The sequence below is a fragment of the Seriola lalandi genome, unplaced genomic scaffold (assembly GCF_002814215.2).
Source record: "Seriola lalandi dorsalis isolate HSWRI2012SDOR001 ecotype SW California unplaced genomic scaffold, Sedor1 jcf7180002054872, whole genome shotgun sequence".
Classification (NCBI taxonomy): domain Eukaryota; kingdom Metazoa; phylum Chordata; class Actinopteri; order Carangiformes; family Carangidae; genus Seriola; species Seriola lalandi.
In genome coordinates this window covers 660,203-674,483 of record NW_019525425.1, presented here as the reverse complement: position 1 = coordinate 674,483, position 14,281 = coordinate 660,203, and the positions used below count along the sequence as shown (strand labels likewise).

General features: G+C 39.3%; 2 protein-coding genes across 4 annotated transcripts in view; one reads left to right on the top strand and one right to left on the bottom strand.

Annotated features, from left to right (window-relative positions):
- The first annotated feature begins 1,895 nt into the window (after window positions 1-1,895).
- On the top strand, window positions 1,896-6,973 carry snapc3 (small nuclear RNA activating complex, polypeptide 3). Its single transcript, XM_023428201.2, has 9 exons — window positions 1,896-2,143; window positions 2,823-2,906; window positions 3,014-3,092; window positions 3,259-3,363; window positions 3,463-3,612; window positions 3,764-3,846; window positions 5,035-5,193; window positions 6,432-6,539; window positions 6,636-6,973. The coding sequence occupies exons 1-9, from the start codon at window positions 1,911-1,913 to the stop codon at window positions 6,781-6,783; spliced, it is 1,149 nt and encodes a 382-aa protein (XP_023283969.1). The 5' UTR covers window positions 1,896-1,910; the 3' UTR covers window positions 6,784-6,973.
- Window positions 6,974-8,343: 1,370 nt separating this feature from the next.
- The window catches only part of psip1a (PC4 and SFRS1 interacting protein 1a), an 11,963-nt gene continuing 6,025 nt past the window's right edge, over window positions 8,344-14,281 (bottom strand). For all 3 annotated transcript variants that reach the window (XM_023428247.2, XM_023428248.2, XM_087179823.1), the window contains 6 exons: window positions 13,979-14,034; window positions 13,033-13,103; window positions 12,307-12,408; window positions 11,987-12,188; window positions 10,078-10,174; window positions 8,344-9,148 (listed from right to left, as the gene is read on the bottom strand). In XM_023428247.2, the coding sequence (XP_023284015.1) occupies window positions 9,118-9,148; window positions 10,078-10,174; window positions 11,987-12,188; window positions 12,307-12,408; window positions 13,033-13,103; window positions 13,979-14,034 (559 nt within the window). In that variant the 3' untranslated portion in view covers window positions 8,344-9,117. The remainder of the gene's footprint in view (window positions 9,149-10,077; window positions 10,175-11,986; window positions 12,189-12,306; window positions 12,409-13,032; window positions 13,104-13,978; window positions 14,035-14,281) is intronic.

Sequence of the window (14,281 nt, the reverse complement as noted above, 5' to 3'; positions counted from 1 at the left end):
GAATAGATCCCCCACGATATTTATAAGCTAAAGGGACGGGAGTGGCCTTGCGGAACCAGCCCACAAACTTGTCTCTTCACAGAAAATCATTGTAACAGCACGTAAAGATTTGACCTGTCCTGAACTTTGTGAGCAGCCATTACAAGAAATATTATATCAAAATGTTATTATTCGATTTAGATAAACGGAATATGTGTATGAATATTTTGCTAAATATTACTGAAAGTCATAAAATTTAAATGCAAGCCGATGCTCCAGAATGAAAACGCTCATCTCTACACTGGGAGACTTAATGCGATGCAGCTTCGGGGCAAGTTGCAGGTAACAACATGTGCGCAGGACAAATGGAACTCAAGTCACCTGGTGAACCAGAGGCGGAAGAAGTAATCAGATATTTTACTTAAATAGAAGTACCAATAATGTAGCAAAATGTCAAAATTAAAAGTTGGCTATTCGTTTAACAGAAAATGTATTATTATTTTTTTTATCACTGTATATTACATGTTAGATTGTTAATACTGATGCATTAGAGCGTCGGAAGCATTTGACTGTTGCAGCTGGTTGAGGCCTAGAAAAAACAAAGCTCTGCTACACAAAGGATTTTTTATTTTTTTGATTTTTCTTTTATCTTTTCACTTTTTGTGAAATATTGGATAATTTAACCACTTTGGGCCTTGATCAATTATTTAAATGAAACCAAATGAAAACTCACAACAAACCACTGGTTTAATGTCTAACAATACACTGTATTTTATTATCCAATTATATGTTTTGGTTTTTAAGATCCTAGTCTGAAAAGTACCCAGTAAGTTCAGGTGTCAGGTAAATGTACTGGAGTAAAATTACAGATTTCCTTCTGAAGTGTAGAAATAAAATAGCACAATATGGAAATATTCAAGTGAAATGTTCCTGTACTTGAGTACAGTAGCCTACTTGGGTAAATGTACTTTGCAGCACCACAAGTAACAAATTATCATAATATCATCAAAGGACAAATCCCTCCAGCAACTGTGACCTGTCAATTATGGTTTAACTCGACTATGACGGCACAAGGGGTGATTTACTTAGAATTGGTTACCATTTCTGGTTATCTGCACGCATGTGATATCCCTGCATAACTAATTCTTTAGGGTGGTTTTGTCACTTCTCCTCCTGCTCTCCCCTCTACTTGAAGTTTCTTTCCCCCTTTTTTTCTTTAAACACACTGCTATTAAAGGATCTTAATAGGTGATGGAGAATTGAAGCCTAAAAAAAAGTCTGCACATACAGGAGAAACAGCTGATGACTGATCAAATATAAAACCAGTAACAGATATTCCATTATATTCAGTCTTCTACTGTAATGTAGAGTATTTTGTCATTTAGCAGTGTATGTTTTAATGAAGTTTCATCTTAAGTGCTGATTTGGAAATTCTTCTTTTAACAGACAAAGAATCCCCTCTCAACAACACTGATGACAGAAATATCCACTTATCCACACATATAGGCTACTAGTCTGTAGATTTCTTCTAGTCATGAGATATGTTTTTCTTATTCAACATAACATTTGATAACTCTTGTGTGAGAAATGTGTGAATGTGAGGGACAACTTGTCTTTCTATTGCTCCATTCCTCACAAAAAAATGGATCCAGTAAGTATTGAACCCATGATAGAACTAGTATATTTGTAACTTAAATTAAGAGGTCTCTTTTATGGTTAGAATACAGTGCATTTTCGGGTTTTAAGGGAAAAGGAGACAAATTGTGCCATTTTTTATTGTGTCACTTTAATCATTATATAATGACCACGATGCTGCATGACTTCTGAACGTCGTGCATTTTGACGTTTCCCTCAGTCACCCTTATGACCACTGCGATAACCTACATTACCCATAAGCCTCTGCGCACTAGCTACGTCATTCAGGGGACAGCATGGCGGCGTCGGGTCCCTCCACGGACGGCAGCACCAACATCCCAGATTATGAATACGCTGATGTGAACACCACAGCTTTTCACATCGGCTCGTTCAGAAACGAGTGGCTGAGCAGACTGAAGGCGGAAGACTTCTCCTACCAGCAGGAGGACGACGACGCCTTCGATGCTAACTTTGCTAAAGAGATGGGGGTCGCTGCGGAGACCATGACCGAACTGAAATCCATCTGCAGGTAGTCAGACCGGATGTTGACCCAACGTTTGGTAACAGTCTCCAACCATTAAACGGTCATTTGTGTCTCACACTCATTTATCATCTGACTTCACTTCAGCTTGCCACCAGGGTACAAAATAACTATAATGACCATTTTTGTCTATTTTTTTCCTGACACTCTGCACTATGACATCAACACAACATCACTGTGATTGGGCTCGAGTGAAGTAGGCGACTAAAGCACGTGATGAATATCAATCCAGTTTATGCTGAGAACAAAAGCAGAGGAATAAAGTATAGTAAACTGTGTTTTTAGAGTTACAAGCTACTTCACTGGTGCACATACCAAACACGTGCAAATTAAAAGCACAAACACGGTTGTTATGGGCAGTTGTTACAGACAAGTGGATATGAATATAAAAAGAGGTCGTTTTTTAGGTTCTCTTCATGGATAGCTTCTCCATCCTTAATTTTGGTTTTGGCATTTATTGCACAGGAATTGTGATGAAGAGTTGGTGTCATGCAAAACCTCCTGCTTGTAGAGCTACAATGATGATTAATCGAATCCATTTGTAGATTAATCAGTAATTAAAATAATCTTAGTTTCCACCCTATTTGAATAAAACGCTTTCTTGTCCCACTTTTCCCATGCTTTGCAAAAGATTCAAAGGATTTTGTTTTTATTTCTCTCTTTTCAGTCTCGATTCACTCCGTTGCCATCCTGAGGATGAGCAGCCTGATACAGAAGTTGTACCTCCAGACCCGACACTTAAAACACTAGTGTATGAATCTTTCTCAACTGTTACAATTTACAGTATATTATGTCCTGGATATGCCAACACCATGCAAACAAATTCACATGCTATGCTCTGCGATTTGTTTTGAACAGACAAAGGAAAAAGAAACAAGATTACAGAGCTTCTCTGAAAGTCACTAAGAATAGACATGACCTCTACGCAGATGAACTGGTGAGTCCACCGGAGTAATACTGAAAAGCTGTCGATCAGTAACATCCTAAATTAGAGTAGTGGAATAGATTTTAACAGTCTAAGTTTGACAGAGGAGGTGCCAAGCATCCGTCTCATAAACGTTCACGTATGTTATGTAAGGCTTGGTTCTCTCTGTGATTTCCAGGAGCGTTTAACTGTTGGCAGAAGACCAGAAGAAGTGGCTGACTTGGTCCCGGAAGGAGAAGTCATTCTAACCATCAACGTCTACTACCCTGCCATTTTTGAGAAAGTAAGTGTTTAGCTTTCTCTCATGGTGCCCAAACCACTGAAACTCTCACCATCTTTACCGACATTGTTTCTTGACTGTTTCTCATCCATTTCCCCTCAGTTTAACTACATCAGACCCCACATGACTCTGCTGATGACAGGCTCCCACAGCTTGGCAGAGCTCAGGGATGCTATTTGCTGTGTCAGCGACTTGCAAGTGTGCGGCGAGTTCAGCAACACGCCGGACATTGCTCCAGACTTCATCAGCAAAGTAAGCAGCACACATACACCTCATCTGAAGCACTCTGCAAGATCTGAACATAATCATTTCGTCACACTATCCACACGTAGTGGTCTCGGTATCACTAAAACAAATTCATTTAATTTGCATAAGAAAAGTATCTACTGTGTTCTGTTTTCAGGATCATTACAAGTCAGCTTTCTTCTTCTTCGAAGGAGTTTTCTACAATGACATGCGATTCCAAGAGTGTCAAGACATCAGCATGTAAGTTTGATCTCTTATCGCCTTAGCTAACTCATTAACTTAATTAATTAATTTGTCTATAATCAGCTGTCATCAGTCAGTTCAGACCTGGTGCTTACATCTGTCTCGTGTGATGTGATCACATGTGGGCAGCTCTAAGTTCAGGTGTGAACGCACCCAAGACGAATTGTGGAGGCATTTTAAATTCGATCACTCTGATCACATTTTAAGGTGTTCTGGGCCACATTGAGGGAACCGCCTACTCAACTGAATTCCTCTGCCACGGTCCAATTTGTCCCACCACAGTTTCATAATGAACCGAAAATATTTTACTATTTCGAATGGCTAAAATCTTATTTCATTGTAGAGCTGTGTGTAGCGCATTGATTCGCATAAAAACGACAACTTGTGATAGACAACTTGCAAAGTACTTGCTATAACCACAGTTTGGGATATCATAATAATATTTGTAATTATAATATTGTTTAATTAAATATTTTTTAATCCATATGGTGTGAGATTCGAACCAGGGAACTGTCATGAAAATGCCCTACCAGATGTCTGGTAACAGCCAGTGTGCAATAATGCAATACTTATAAACTTAAATAGGGTTTTTAACTGTAGGGTCGGCTGTGCACTGGATGTACACCAGGTCAAGACATTTATTTCAGGAGTTCTTATGTAATATAAAAATAGTGAAATATCTGTTTGAATGTCACCGTGGTGCTACTGTTAACACGGCAGCTTATACAGTCTGATCTTTGTTTGAACGGATGCATTTATTGACTCCTTGTGATTCCTGTTCTACATCATACTCATAAACAGACCATAGATAGTGGTTGGAAATATTTGGAGCAGAACATTGCACTTGATCTGCTTCCATTCTCACACCAAAAATACCCTAAAAGCTTGTGCCTGGAAAAAGTTGTTCGAAAAGGTGATGTTACCACAAAAAGTCAAAAAATGCTCTTGGGCATATTACTCTTCATTCATTAACTTTAAATCACACTCTTGCAATTATCCATTCCCTAGAGTCATATATCCAGTTAAAAAGTCTCCTGTCTAGAAATCTTTTAAAGAGAAATTTTAAAGAGATGAACATGAAACTACCAGAAATACAGTATAATGTGCTTTATAACTTCAGTATTTTAAACAGATGTTTAAAAGAAGTACATTTTTGTAATATATTTCCTGGTGTTTGTAACACAGGACTGTGATTGAATGGGCAAAGGCCCGCAACTTCCCACCCCACAGCCAGGCCAAGATGGAGGACACACGGTTTGTGGATCTGAAGATAAAAGTGGGCTTTCCTTACCTCTACTGTCATCAGGGAGACTGCGAGCATCTCGTCATCATCACAGACGTCAGGTTAGTGCTGTCTTTTTTCTGTTTTTTTTTTCTCGTTCAACAGGTGTTCAGTTCTGTGATCGAGCTGCTTTTCAAAATCCACTCAGCCTTTTACTGAAAGGCCTTATAAATATGAAGGTCGGAGTAGCTGGAGAACAGGAGTTGAAGAGAGATTTACAAATCAGAAAAGATGAGATACCAGAAACGAGAGTCAGACCAAATTTAAATAAGTGACGTACCATCATACTAGGAAGAAACACGAAGCATCACTTACTGGGAATCCACATTAAAAGTGGGACATCAGTGACGCGTAAGTGCTACTGAAGCGTTGGGTCTGTTCAGTGCAGACGGACTCTTTCCTCCGTTCTCTGTCGTCAGAACAGCCGGACAGACTGTCTGACTGACAGAAGTTCACTCACTCAGCACGGGACACCTGGTGTGCCGTGTCTCAGAGTTGGAGTAGATTGATTCATTTGATAAATTGGAAGCTCATTTGTTCTATGAGAAAAACACTAGAAAGCTGCATTAGCAATACATTAAGGCATATTCACATTATCACAAAAAACAGCTTTTGCCAGCAAAAAGCTCATTAGCCTACTTTATAGATCAGAGTGTACAACACACATTGGCCTCATATCAAGCCCAGTTGGCAGAATATCAACTGGTAGATGAAGCTACCAGGTTTGTTACAAAAGCACAGTTTGAGTGTCGGAAACACAGCGATCAACACTCTGATTTTCTGTCGGTCTGCAAATATATTAATAGTTTAAGTACTTGTCCTTAAGTTCTGTCAGTAAAGTACAAATTTGAAACATTAAAATATCCATGCAGTGATCTATGATCATTTCAGCTCGTTGCAAGTAATCATGAATAATGAGTAATCAAACCTGGGATCAAACCCTGTACCTTAATAAACTATACTCTTTTATTACTCCTGCACAAGACTGGACTTCATTGACATTAGCCTGCAAGATGACGCTTTTTAGAATCTCTTTTTTGAATCACTACGAGCTTTCAAAATAAAGCATCTCCTTGTCAGATGGGATTTGACTGCTCTCACAAGACTTTTTAGCTAATTTGGTTTCATAAGACTAATGGATGCGTAAATGTCTATGAGCCAATTTATTGTTGGTGTGAACATGGTAACCACACATGAATGCAGCTCTTAATGTCACAAATGTTAGATGACTATGTCGTCATCACTCGCAACCTCTAAGAAACGGCTCTGGTCCCTTCTCCTCTCTTCTCACACATTGCAGACTCGCCCACAGGAACGACTGCCTGGACAAGAAGCTTTACCCACTTCTCACTCACAAGCACAGGGTCACCACCCAGAAGTGTGCAGTTTGCCATGTCTTCATTGGCAGGTCTGTTTTTTAAAAAAAATTAAAAAAATGAGCGTTAGACAAAGAATATGGCAGATTTTAAAACTTTAAAATGGATTACATCTCTTGTTTTTGCAGGTGGTTCACTACCAACGACCAGTTTGCTCCGAGTGAACCGTGTCTGTTCTGTGACAAGTGTTTCCGCATGCTTCACTACGACTCTGAGGGCAGCAAGCTGGGGGATTTTCTGGCCTATCCCTATGTGGACCGCGGTGCCTTCAACTGAAGCTTTTCTTTAGTGAACGGCTCAGATTACTGCTTTAATGCTGTATAATACAGTTAAATATCTTTGTATTTCAGAAAGAAATGTTTTAAGATTTTGGAAAATGTATACTTTATTTAAAAAGTTTTTCTATGTTTACACATTAATGCTTTGGTTTAAAAAAAATTCTGCTTGAAATAAACAATAACATGTACTGAAAGATTCATGTTCAAACAGATGTGTAGGACAAACACCCGTGGACTAAAATGAAACCAGCAAACCTTTAGGAGTGACCCAAAGGTGCAGAGAGAAAGAGGACCCGTCAATATCAAAGCCCACTACCCTTGATATTAAATTATAAAATCCCTCCACGTCAATGAACTAGTAGAGGTACACTTGAGTTTTCCAGGCAAGTTACTTCCTCGGGTATTTCCATTCTCATTTCTTTTTCCCAATGCTGCCTTACATGATTAGTTAAGTTTTTGCACATTGAGGTGATACCGTTGTTATAATTTGTCTATAATCCATTTGTTACTTTAGCCGTGATAAGCATTTAAAAACAAGTGAATCATTTCAGAGGGGTTTTATGGACCTCTAATGTTCTTTAGAAAGAAAATGGCAGACCTTGAAGGACATAAAAATCCTGTCTAGTCAGTTGAAAGGCAGAAATGCTGAAAGTTATTAAGCTGCCAGTCTGATACGGTTCCACAGAGGGCAGTTATACCACATTGGGTCCATCGCCCATATCTGTTGATCATGCAATGCTGGTATAAAGTGTGGATCGTAAACTGGATAACATAGTGCTTTAACCTCTGTGTAGCTGGAATTATTTAACCACTTCTAACCATACCTTGATAGAAAAACTCACCTTTTGATTCTGTGATTGGTTTATTTATGAGCTGTATCAGGACAACGCAGCACCAGCTGTTTCACTGTGAGCTGTTCATTTGTAAATGTAAAAGGTTACTTACATTATTTACTTTGTTAAAATGCATGAGAGTGCAGCTTCAGTGCTTTTCATAGTTGCATTCGAGTAATAATCACCAGGCTGTGAGTCTCTCTGTCATTTCATCCTAAAACTTACCAAAACGTAGTTTCATATCTCAAAAATGTTTTAACTTCAGGAGAAATGTTTTATGCTCCTGGGTCCTTGTCACTCAAAGTAAGAAGCTTATTGAAGTTGAAAATAGGTTTACAGGGCCATTAAGGCTACTGAAGTTCCTACGGCGAAATAAGTCTACCTATTTGAAGAAATTGCAAAAAATGTTGCCCAGTCGGTCAAACAAAAGCAGCCAATGGGTCAAGTTCTTAGATCCCTCCGTGTACCCAGAGGCCTACAGAAATAAGCCACATTCCTGTACATCAAATTTATTTTTATGGATGCAACAAAAAGAACTACAGTATAGTAATTGTAGCGTGACCACTATGGTTAAACAGGCTGATAACTACAGAGCCAATGAGGACTCCTGTTTTCAGCAACACAAACCCGACTGATCTTCGAGGTGCTCTACACAACGACAACAGCAATATTTGAGACCAACGCAGGATTTCTATCATTGTGAACAAATGATGAAAGACAAAAGGTGAACTATATGTACTGCTTTATTATTGAATGCTGAAACAGGTCATCAGACAGGCACAAAAATACTCTTATTTACACCTATGTTAAAAAGAAAAACAACTTTAAAAACAGACACTTGCACATGGTTGAGAATAAAGCATTTTCTTGGCAAAAGAAACTTTGGCAAAACTGCAGAATTTTCGGTGTGTGCATCTGATGTGAATAGGTATCTATGGCAATGGTGTTTTCTAACTACAGCTATGTCTCCGTACTTGAAATCATCTGTAAGAGAAGCTAAGATCAAACTGCTGATTATGGAAATGTGAAAAGGCAAAGTTTAAATGCACAGGAAACATTAGAGTAAAATAAAAACCATCTACTCCATTTAAAAAAAAAAAAAAAGGACCAAATGGTACTAACCTGCTCTCTGTTAGCATGCTCATTAAGATCTAAGTTCACAGTGTTGCAGATCTACAAGTTCTTACTCTTTACGCTGTTCATGAAATTCAACAGATGTGACAATGTATGTGAGAAGAGTTGTCTGAAAGGTAAAGATTACACAAAGTACAAAAATAAACTATGCAGTCAGTCAGTCAGTCAGTCAGTCAGTCAGTATCTTGGGGTTGGAGGGGTTTGATGTACTGAAGCCTTTGAGCAGCAAAACTGTCGAAAACAGTCAGTGAACTGGAAACCAGTGACAGTGATCAGTCATCAAAAGGAACAGGACCAGAGATCCCAGTTTGAACAAAGGAGTACAGCAGCACATGTCCTCTCTTTCCTTCAGGCAGGTAGGACACTCAAGTGGACTCTTCCTGAGCTTTTGGGGCACTACAGTCAAAGAAAATAAGTTAAATAGATGTCAATAAACACAATTAAGGGTAGGTGGTGATATTTTATATATGTTCCTTATTTTAAGTAACCATGCAAAACCTAGTTATTATATTGTTTTGCCTGTGTAGCCCTAATCTGATCTTGTTCACCTATGCATCCACAGTTCAAAAACTATTCAAACACACACATATATATATGTAAGCCACACTGAGCGAAATGTTTCTTCATTATGGTGGACATGGTGAATTAAGTAAAATAGCCCCCAACAAATTGACCATTTACAAGTATGTATGTGTAACGTTTGGTAAAAACTAGTTCCCAAGCTGTTTCAGGAAACTACAGAGCCATTTGTGACATATCTTTGATGATTTATGCATTCAGTTGGAACAAAAAGGGCTTAGGGCTGTGAGTGTGAAAGTGAAACCAGAATTTCTGTTCCACAAAAAGTCAGACGTTTATAATAAATCAAACAACAAACATTTGAGCCTTGGAACAGAACCTTTCTCGACAGTAAGCCGTGTGGTTCAGGCCATGTGTCTGCATGAGGACTGCAATTTAATTTAAAATCACAAACGTTTAATTACTAATCGTAAGAGCAGCGGATGCCGATGTATCTCAGGATACGGGATGGAGAGCACACCCTCGGAACACGTTTCATCTTTATCTACAAGAAAGCCTCAATGAGACACTGCACTGAGCTATAGAAACGTGTGGAATAGAAGCTAACCTGGAGTTGACGTCATGATTTCTGCTCATTTGTAGACAGAAAGAAAAAAAAAAAAAAATTTACGATAAAGTCTCTTATCCAGTTAAAATGTACAATTTTATTAGTGTAACTCTTATATAATGTATGTGAGAGGAACCCCAGACCAAATTTTAGAATCACAATCACACACTGTGTTTTCTGTGTGTTTTAGGTAAACTACCTGTGATTCTCTCCTGCGGGGACGTCTTCTAGCAGCTTCTCCCGCTCCGTCTCCTGATTCTTCTCCTCTGGGCTGATATCGCCATTCGTCAGCTTGTCTTTTGGGCAGTGCACAGAGGGACAGACGGACTCAGTCAGACAGAACATGACTACACAAACTAAAACCACCGCAGAGACAGGAACTCACAGGAGCATGTGACGACACATGCCGAGCTGCAGACCTTACTGAGATAAATACGATTTTCCACCCATTCGGCATGCCTTGCTCTAGAAAGAGACCTTTCACAGGGACCATCGTATTGGTGCGAGTACAGTACGCACATCAGTTGAATGAGTCACTGAAGTGAGGATATGGCTGCAGAGCTCTGATTACTGCAAGTGTCTCTAATACAAATGTCAACCACAGATGACGTCCTAAAGGGAAGAAGTAGTGGACTAGAAGCACATAAATGCCTCTGTTCTCCGGCTGGTTGTCATATCCGACTCAGCTGGTCACAACCGCTTTACCAATAGCCGACAGACAAGCCCCGTTCTGCGACTTTTATCACCTGACCTCGCCAGCTTCCAAATAGCTCACATGTATGACAGCTTACTTTTACACTTCCTGTGCACATTTAGAACATTTGTAAGTTGTGTGCAACAACAACAGCAGCAGCAATCATGAGTATTGATCATCAGCATCAATTGCTAATATTTGAAATGTGCTAGAATTATTGCAGATGCATAATCCAGGAGGATCATTGTCACTCATTTGGAGCGTTTGTGTCCAAGTGATGAATTTAAGAGCAATATTCAATCTCTTATAGCTCTGTCTTTGGTTTCTACCAACCCTTAAGAAAAGACATCTGGCTCTTCAGCTTCTAAATACTTCAATATGTTCACCAGCTAGTTCCTAACTGTGTCCGTCTGCTTTTTTGATGAAAACAGCTACGAGAGCCACGAGAGTGAACCCAAACATTAATTGTGGGGCGCTTCAGGGGCTGCAAATCGAGGATATAATTCTCTGTGGGTTCAACACAACAAACGACCTCTTTTACATTGTCATGTTGTTTTCACGTCGTCATTTTACACATTTTTAGAGCAATTATATCGGCTTTAAACAAACTGAAAATATCAGTTACTGGGTAAAAAGCAAGCAATAAAACTACTAAAATACTTCAGCTGTTTCAGAAGATTTTGTAACACCAAAGAAAGAGTCCTCATTGATAAAATAAAAGGGAGTAACGGTAAAAAAAAAAGAAAGAAAAAAAAGAAAGAAAAAAAAGTGAGCTGGATGGATGAAGAGCTGCAGGCGACAGACAAGAGCTGCAGTTTGGATGAAGTCAAAAAGGTCCTCAATACTCTAGCACCAATGAAGGGAAACCTGTTACTGCACCCGTCATATGGAAACCCACTCACACCACGCTTACATCACCGGCTATGGTCATGGTTGATCGTGGTAAGCATGGTGGCGTTATCTCGACTCTATGGAAACTCAGCATCAGTAAAACCACTGGAGACATTCTCTACAGTGATCACTTGTTCATCTACAGCATGAGAGATGAACATCCCCAGGACTACTCAGACCCCATGATGTGACCAGAATGTTACGTTGAAACAAGCAGCTCCAGTGAAACAGAGCATTAGCCGACCAAAAGTTTAGACAGAATCACTATCATCCTGTTTCACTAGCTAAGGTAAATGTAGTTAAATGTAATTACATATTTCTTACTGTAATTCAACCTCTAGAGTCAGGTGAACAAAGGCCTGTAGCCCTGTAGGCAACGTGAAAACTGCAGCCGTGTGAGATGTTTGCACACAGATTTCTGAACATATTTGTACACCCAGAATACTTGCCTGCCTGTAGGTGTTCCAGCCAACTGAAAGAGGCAGCATGCATTGTCAACAAGAGACTCTATAATGATTAGTACCCGAGTTGTTTTCCTTGGCTTGTTCGACTCTCTTCAGCGCTCCTTTCTTGGCCTCTTCATGCTGCCGTTGTTCGACTAAAGACTTGTTGAGCACCTGGCTGAGCACGCTGTCGCCTTCTCCGACCAGAAACATGCTCTTAAACTTGTTATACAGCATGGTGGCCTTATCCATGATGTCCTGACTGGCCTTGAATCTGCGAATCTGGAACGTGAATAAAAACATGCATCGCCACTCAATAAAAGGACTTAGAAGCACACCCTCCTGTAGATTGATTGCTCAGTTTGTTGTCTTTCTATGGACCTTGGATCATTCACTGTACCTTTTTGAGTGTGGCAATGAGTTCACTGTGTTTCTGCAGGTGCTGGGTTGTGACCTGGAGGGATCCGATCTCATCTAAAGCCTCCAAGCACTTCTTCACATCCTGGGGGGGGGGCGGCGGCATTATCAAGCTTAACCAAGGGGTATCAAAAATTGCTCTCTACATATATAGGACTGCACAAACTGAAGACAACAGAAGTCTCAGTTCATCTGGTCAGCAGCAATGTTAAGCTGCAAAACAACTTCCTCAGACTGGAGTAAAGCTAGTCTGATGACTTGTTTACCTAAAACTCCACTGTCACATCCCCCCAAGAATTTCAGTAATTTGAGCAGTTCCAATTGTCTCAAGATGTTATCCTGTTGACCTATTTTGTACTGTGTAGATCATGCACAGACCTGCACCCCCCACTGAGGGAAAAATCAGCGTAACTCAGGGAGTGGACCTGTGTTACCAAGTGCAGCAATTTAGGCCAAAAACAGAGGATGGGAGTCTGGGGGTCATTCAGTCACAATATCGTCACAGCGCTTTAACTCATAAAAGACGCACAACACAAGGGTAGAAGAGGAAGAGGAAACTGAACTACTAAAAATGAACAACAATTTGAAAGAACAGAGTCTGAGCTTTTTGTCTTTGTCAGTTCAGTGTATGTCAGGGTAAATTTAAAAAGGTATGAGCCGTAAAAGATGTATGAGATATCCTGTATTTATGATCCGACGGTGAACTTACAGGGTTGTCAATTTTCAGTGAAATCTTGATTTCACTGTGCAGTCTGTGGAGTTTCAAGTCAGTTGATATTTCTGAGGAAAAATGAAAAACAAAAAGGAAATGTTTTTAGTTAAATTACTAATTTTCTTTTTAAAAACAGAACTTCAATGATGTTTGAATGTAACACAGAAACATATTTCCATCTATTGGAAATGTCAAATCAAGTCACTGAGGGTTAATGAGTTCTGAATTCAAGACTCTGAAAACAGAAATATGAACAGAACTGACTGTTTGATGCAGTGTTTATAATGTAAACTGAAGGACTAAATGAAAACGGAAAAAAGTAGAATTACCACCTCACAGTTGTCATTAAGCCATACTGAGGGTCTCAGTTGCTTTCCCCCTTAAGCCGAATGTGGCTCAGCTGTGTGAGAGGAAGCGCTGCCAAGTCTCTGGCAGCAAGGAGTAGGAGGAAGTAAATGAAACCTATGTTCTGAAGAAATGTTCATGTTCTGCATGTTCTGACTTGTTAAGATTGAGAAGATTGGATCAGTTGTACTTTTTTTTTTGGAATACTTGATGCGGCCCAGCCTCACCCAGACTCTACCTCCAGCGGCCCCTAGGTAAGTTGAGTTTGAGACCCCTGCATTAGACGTTTGTGTTAAATGAGTCATAATTAGCATATGAATTCTTGAGTTATGGCCAAAGTAACGACTGGAGGCATAAAAACCGTGTGATGGATTAATTGATGTATTGTTTAAAACCACAGGTCTGATTTTTTGATTGATTATTGGATCATGATGCTGTGCTACACAATAAAGTCACATGTCTCTGGGAGAGGCCACAAAAAATGAGAAATATGTAAAATAAATAATAATAAAGAAAACTTTTGTTCTTTTCTTTCTTCAGGTTACTTGGTGCCTTGAAATCAACTATTTAATTTTAATATATAAACGACAGTGCTTACCTTTCTTCTTAACTCCTGTCCTCTCTTCATTTTTCTTCCCATCATCTTTGTTCGGCCTGCGAGACACATTAGCCCACAGAAATCAGAAATCTATCCATTCCTCTCCTAATGAGTTTCTTACGTCTCCATATCAACAGTACAAGCACAATGTAGTTGATAAATATAATGTATTCTCTAATTCCATTCAATATTCAGATATTTACTCAACTTAAAATACTGAGCATTTTCTGGTTACTTAAATGTCACATTTTCTCTTTATGTCCTTGTAAAGACTTTTGGACTGTTGGCTGCTAAAAAAAAAAA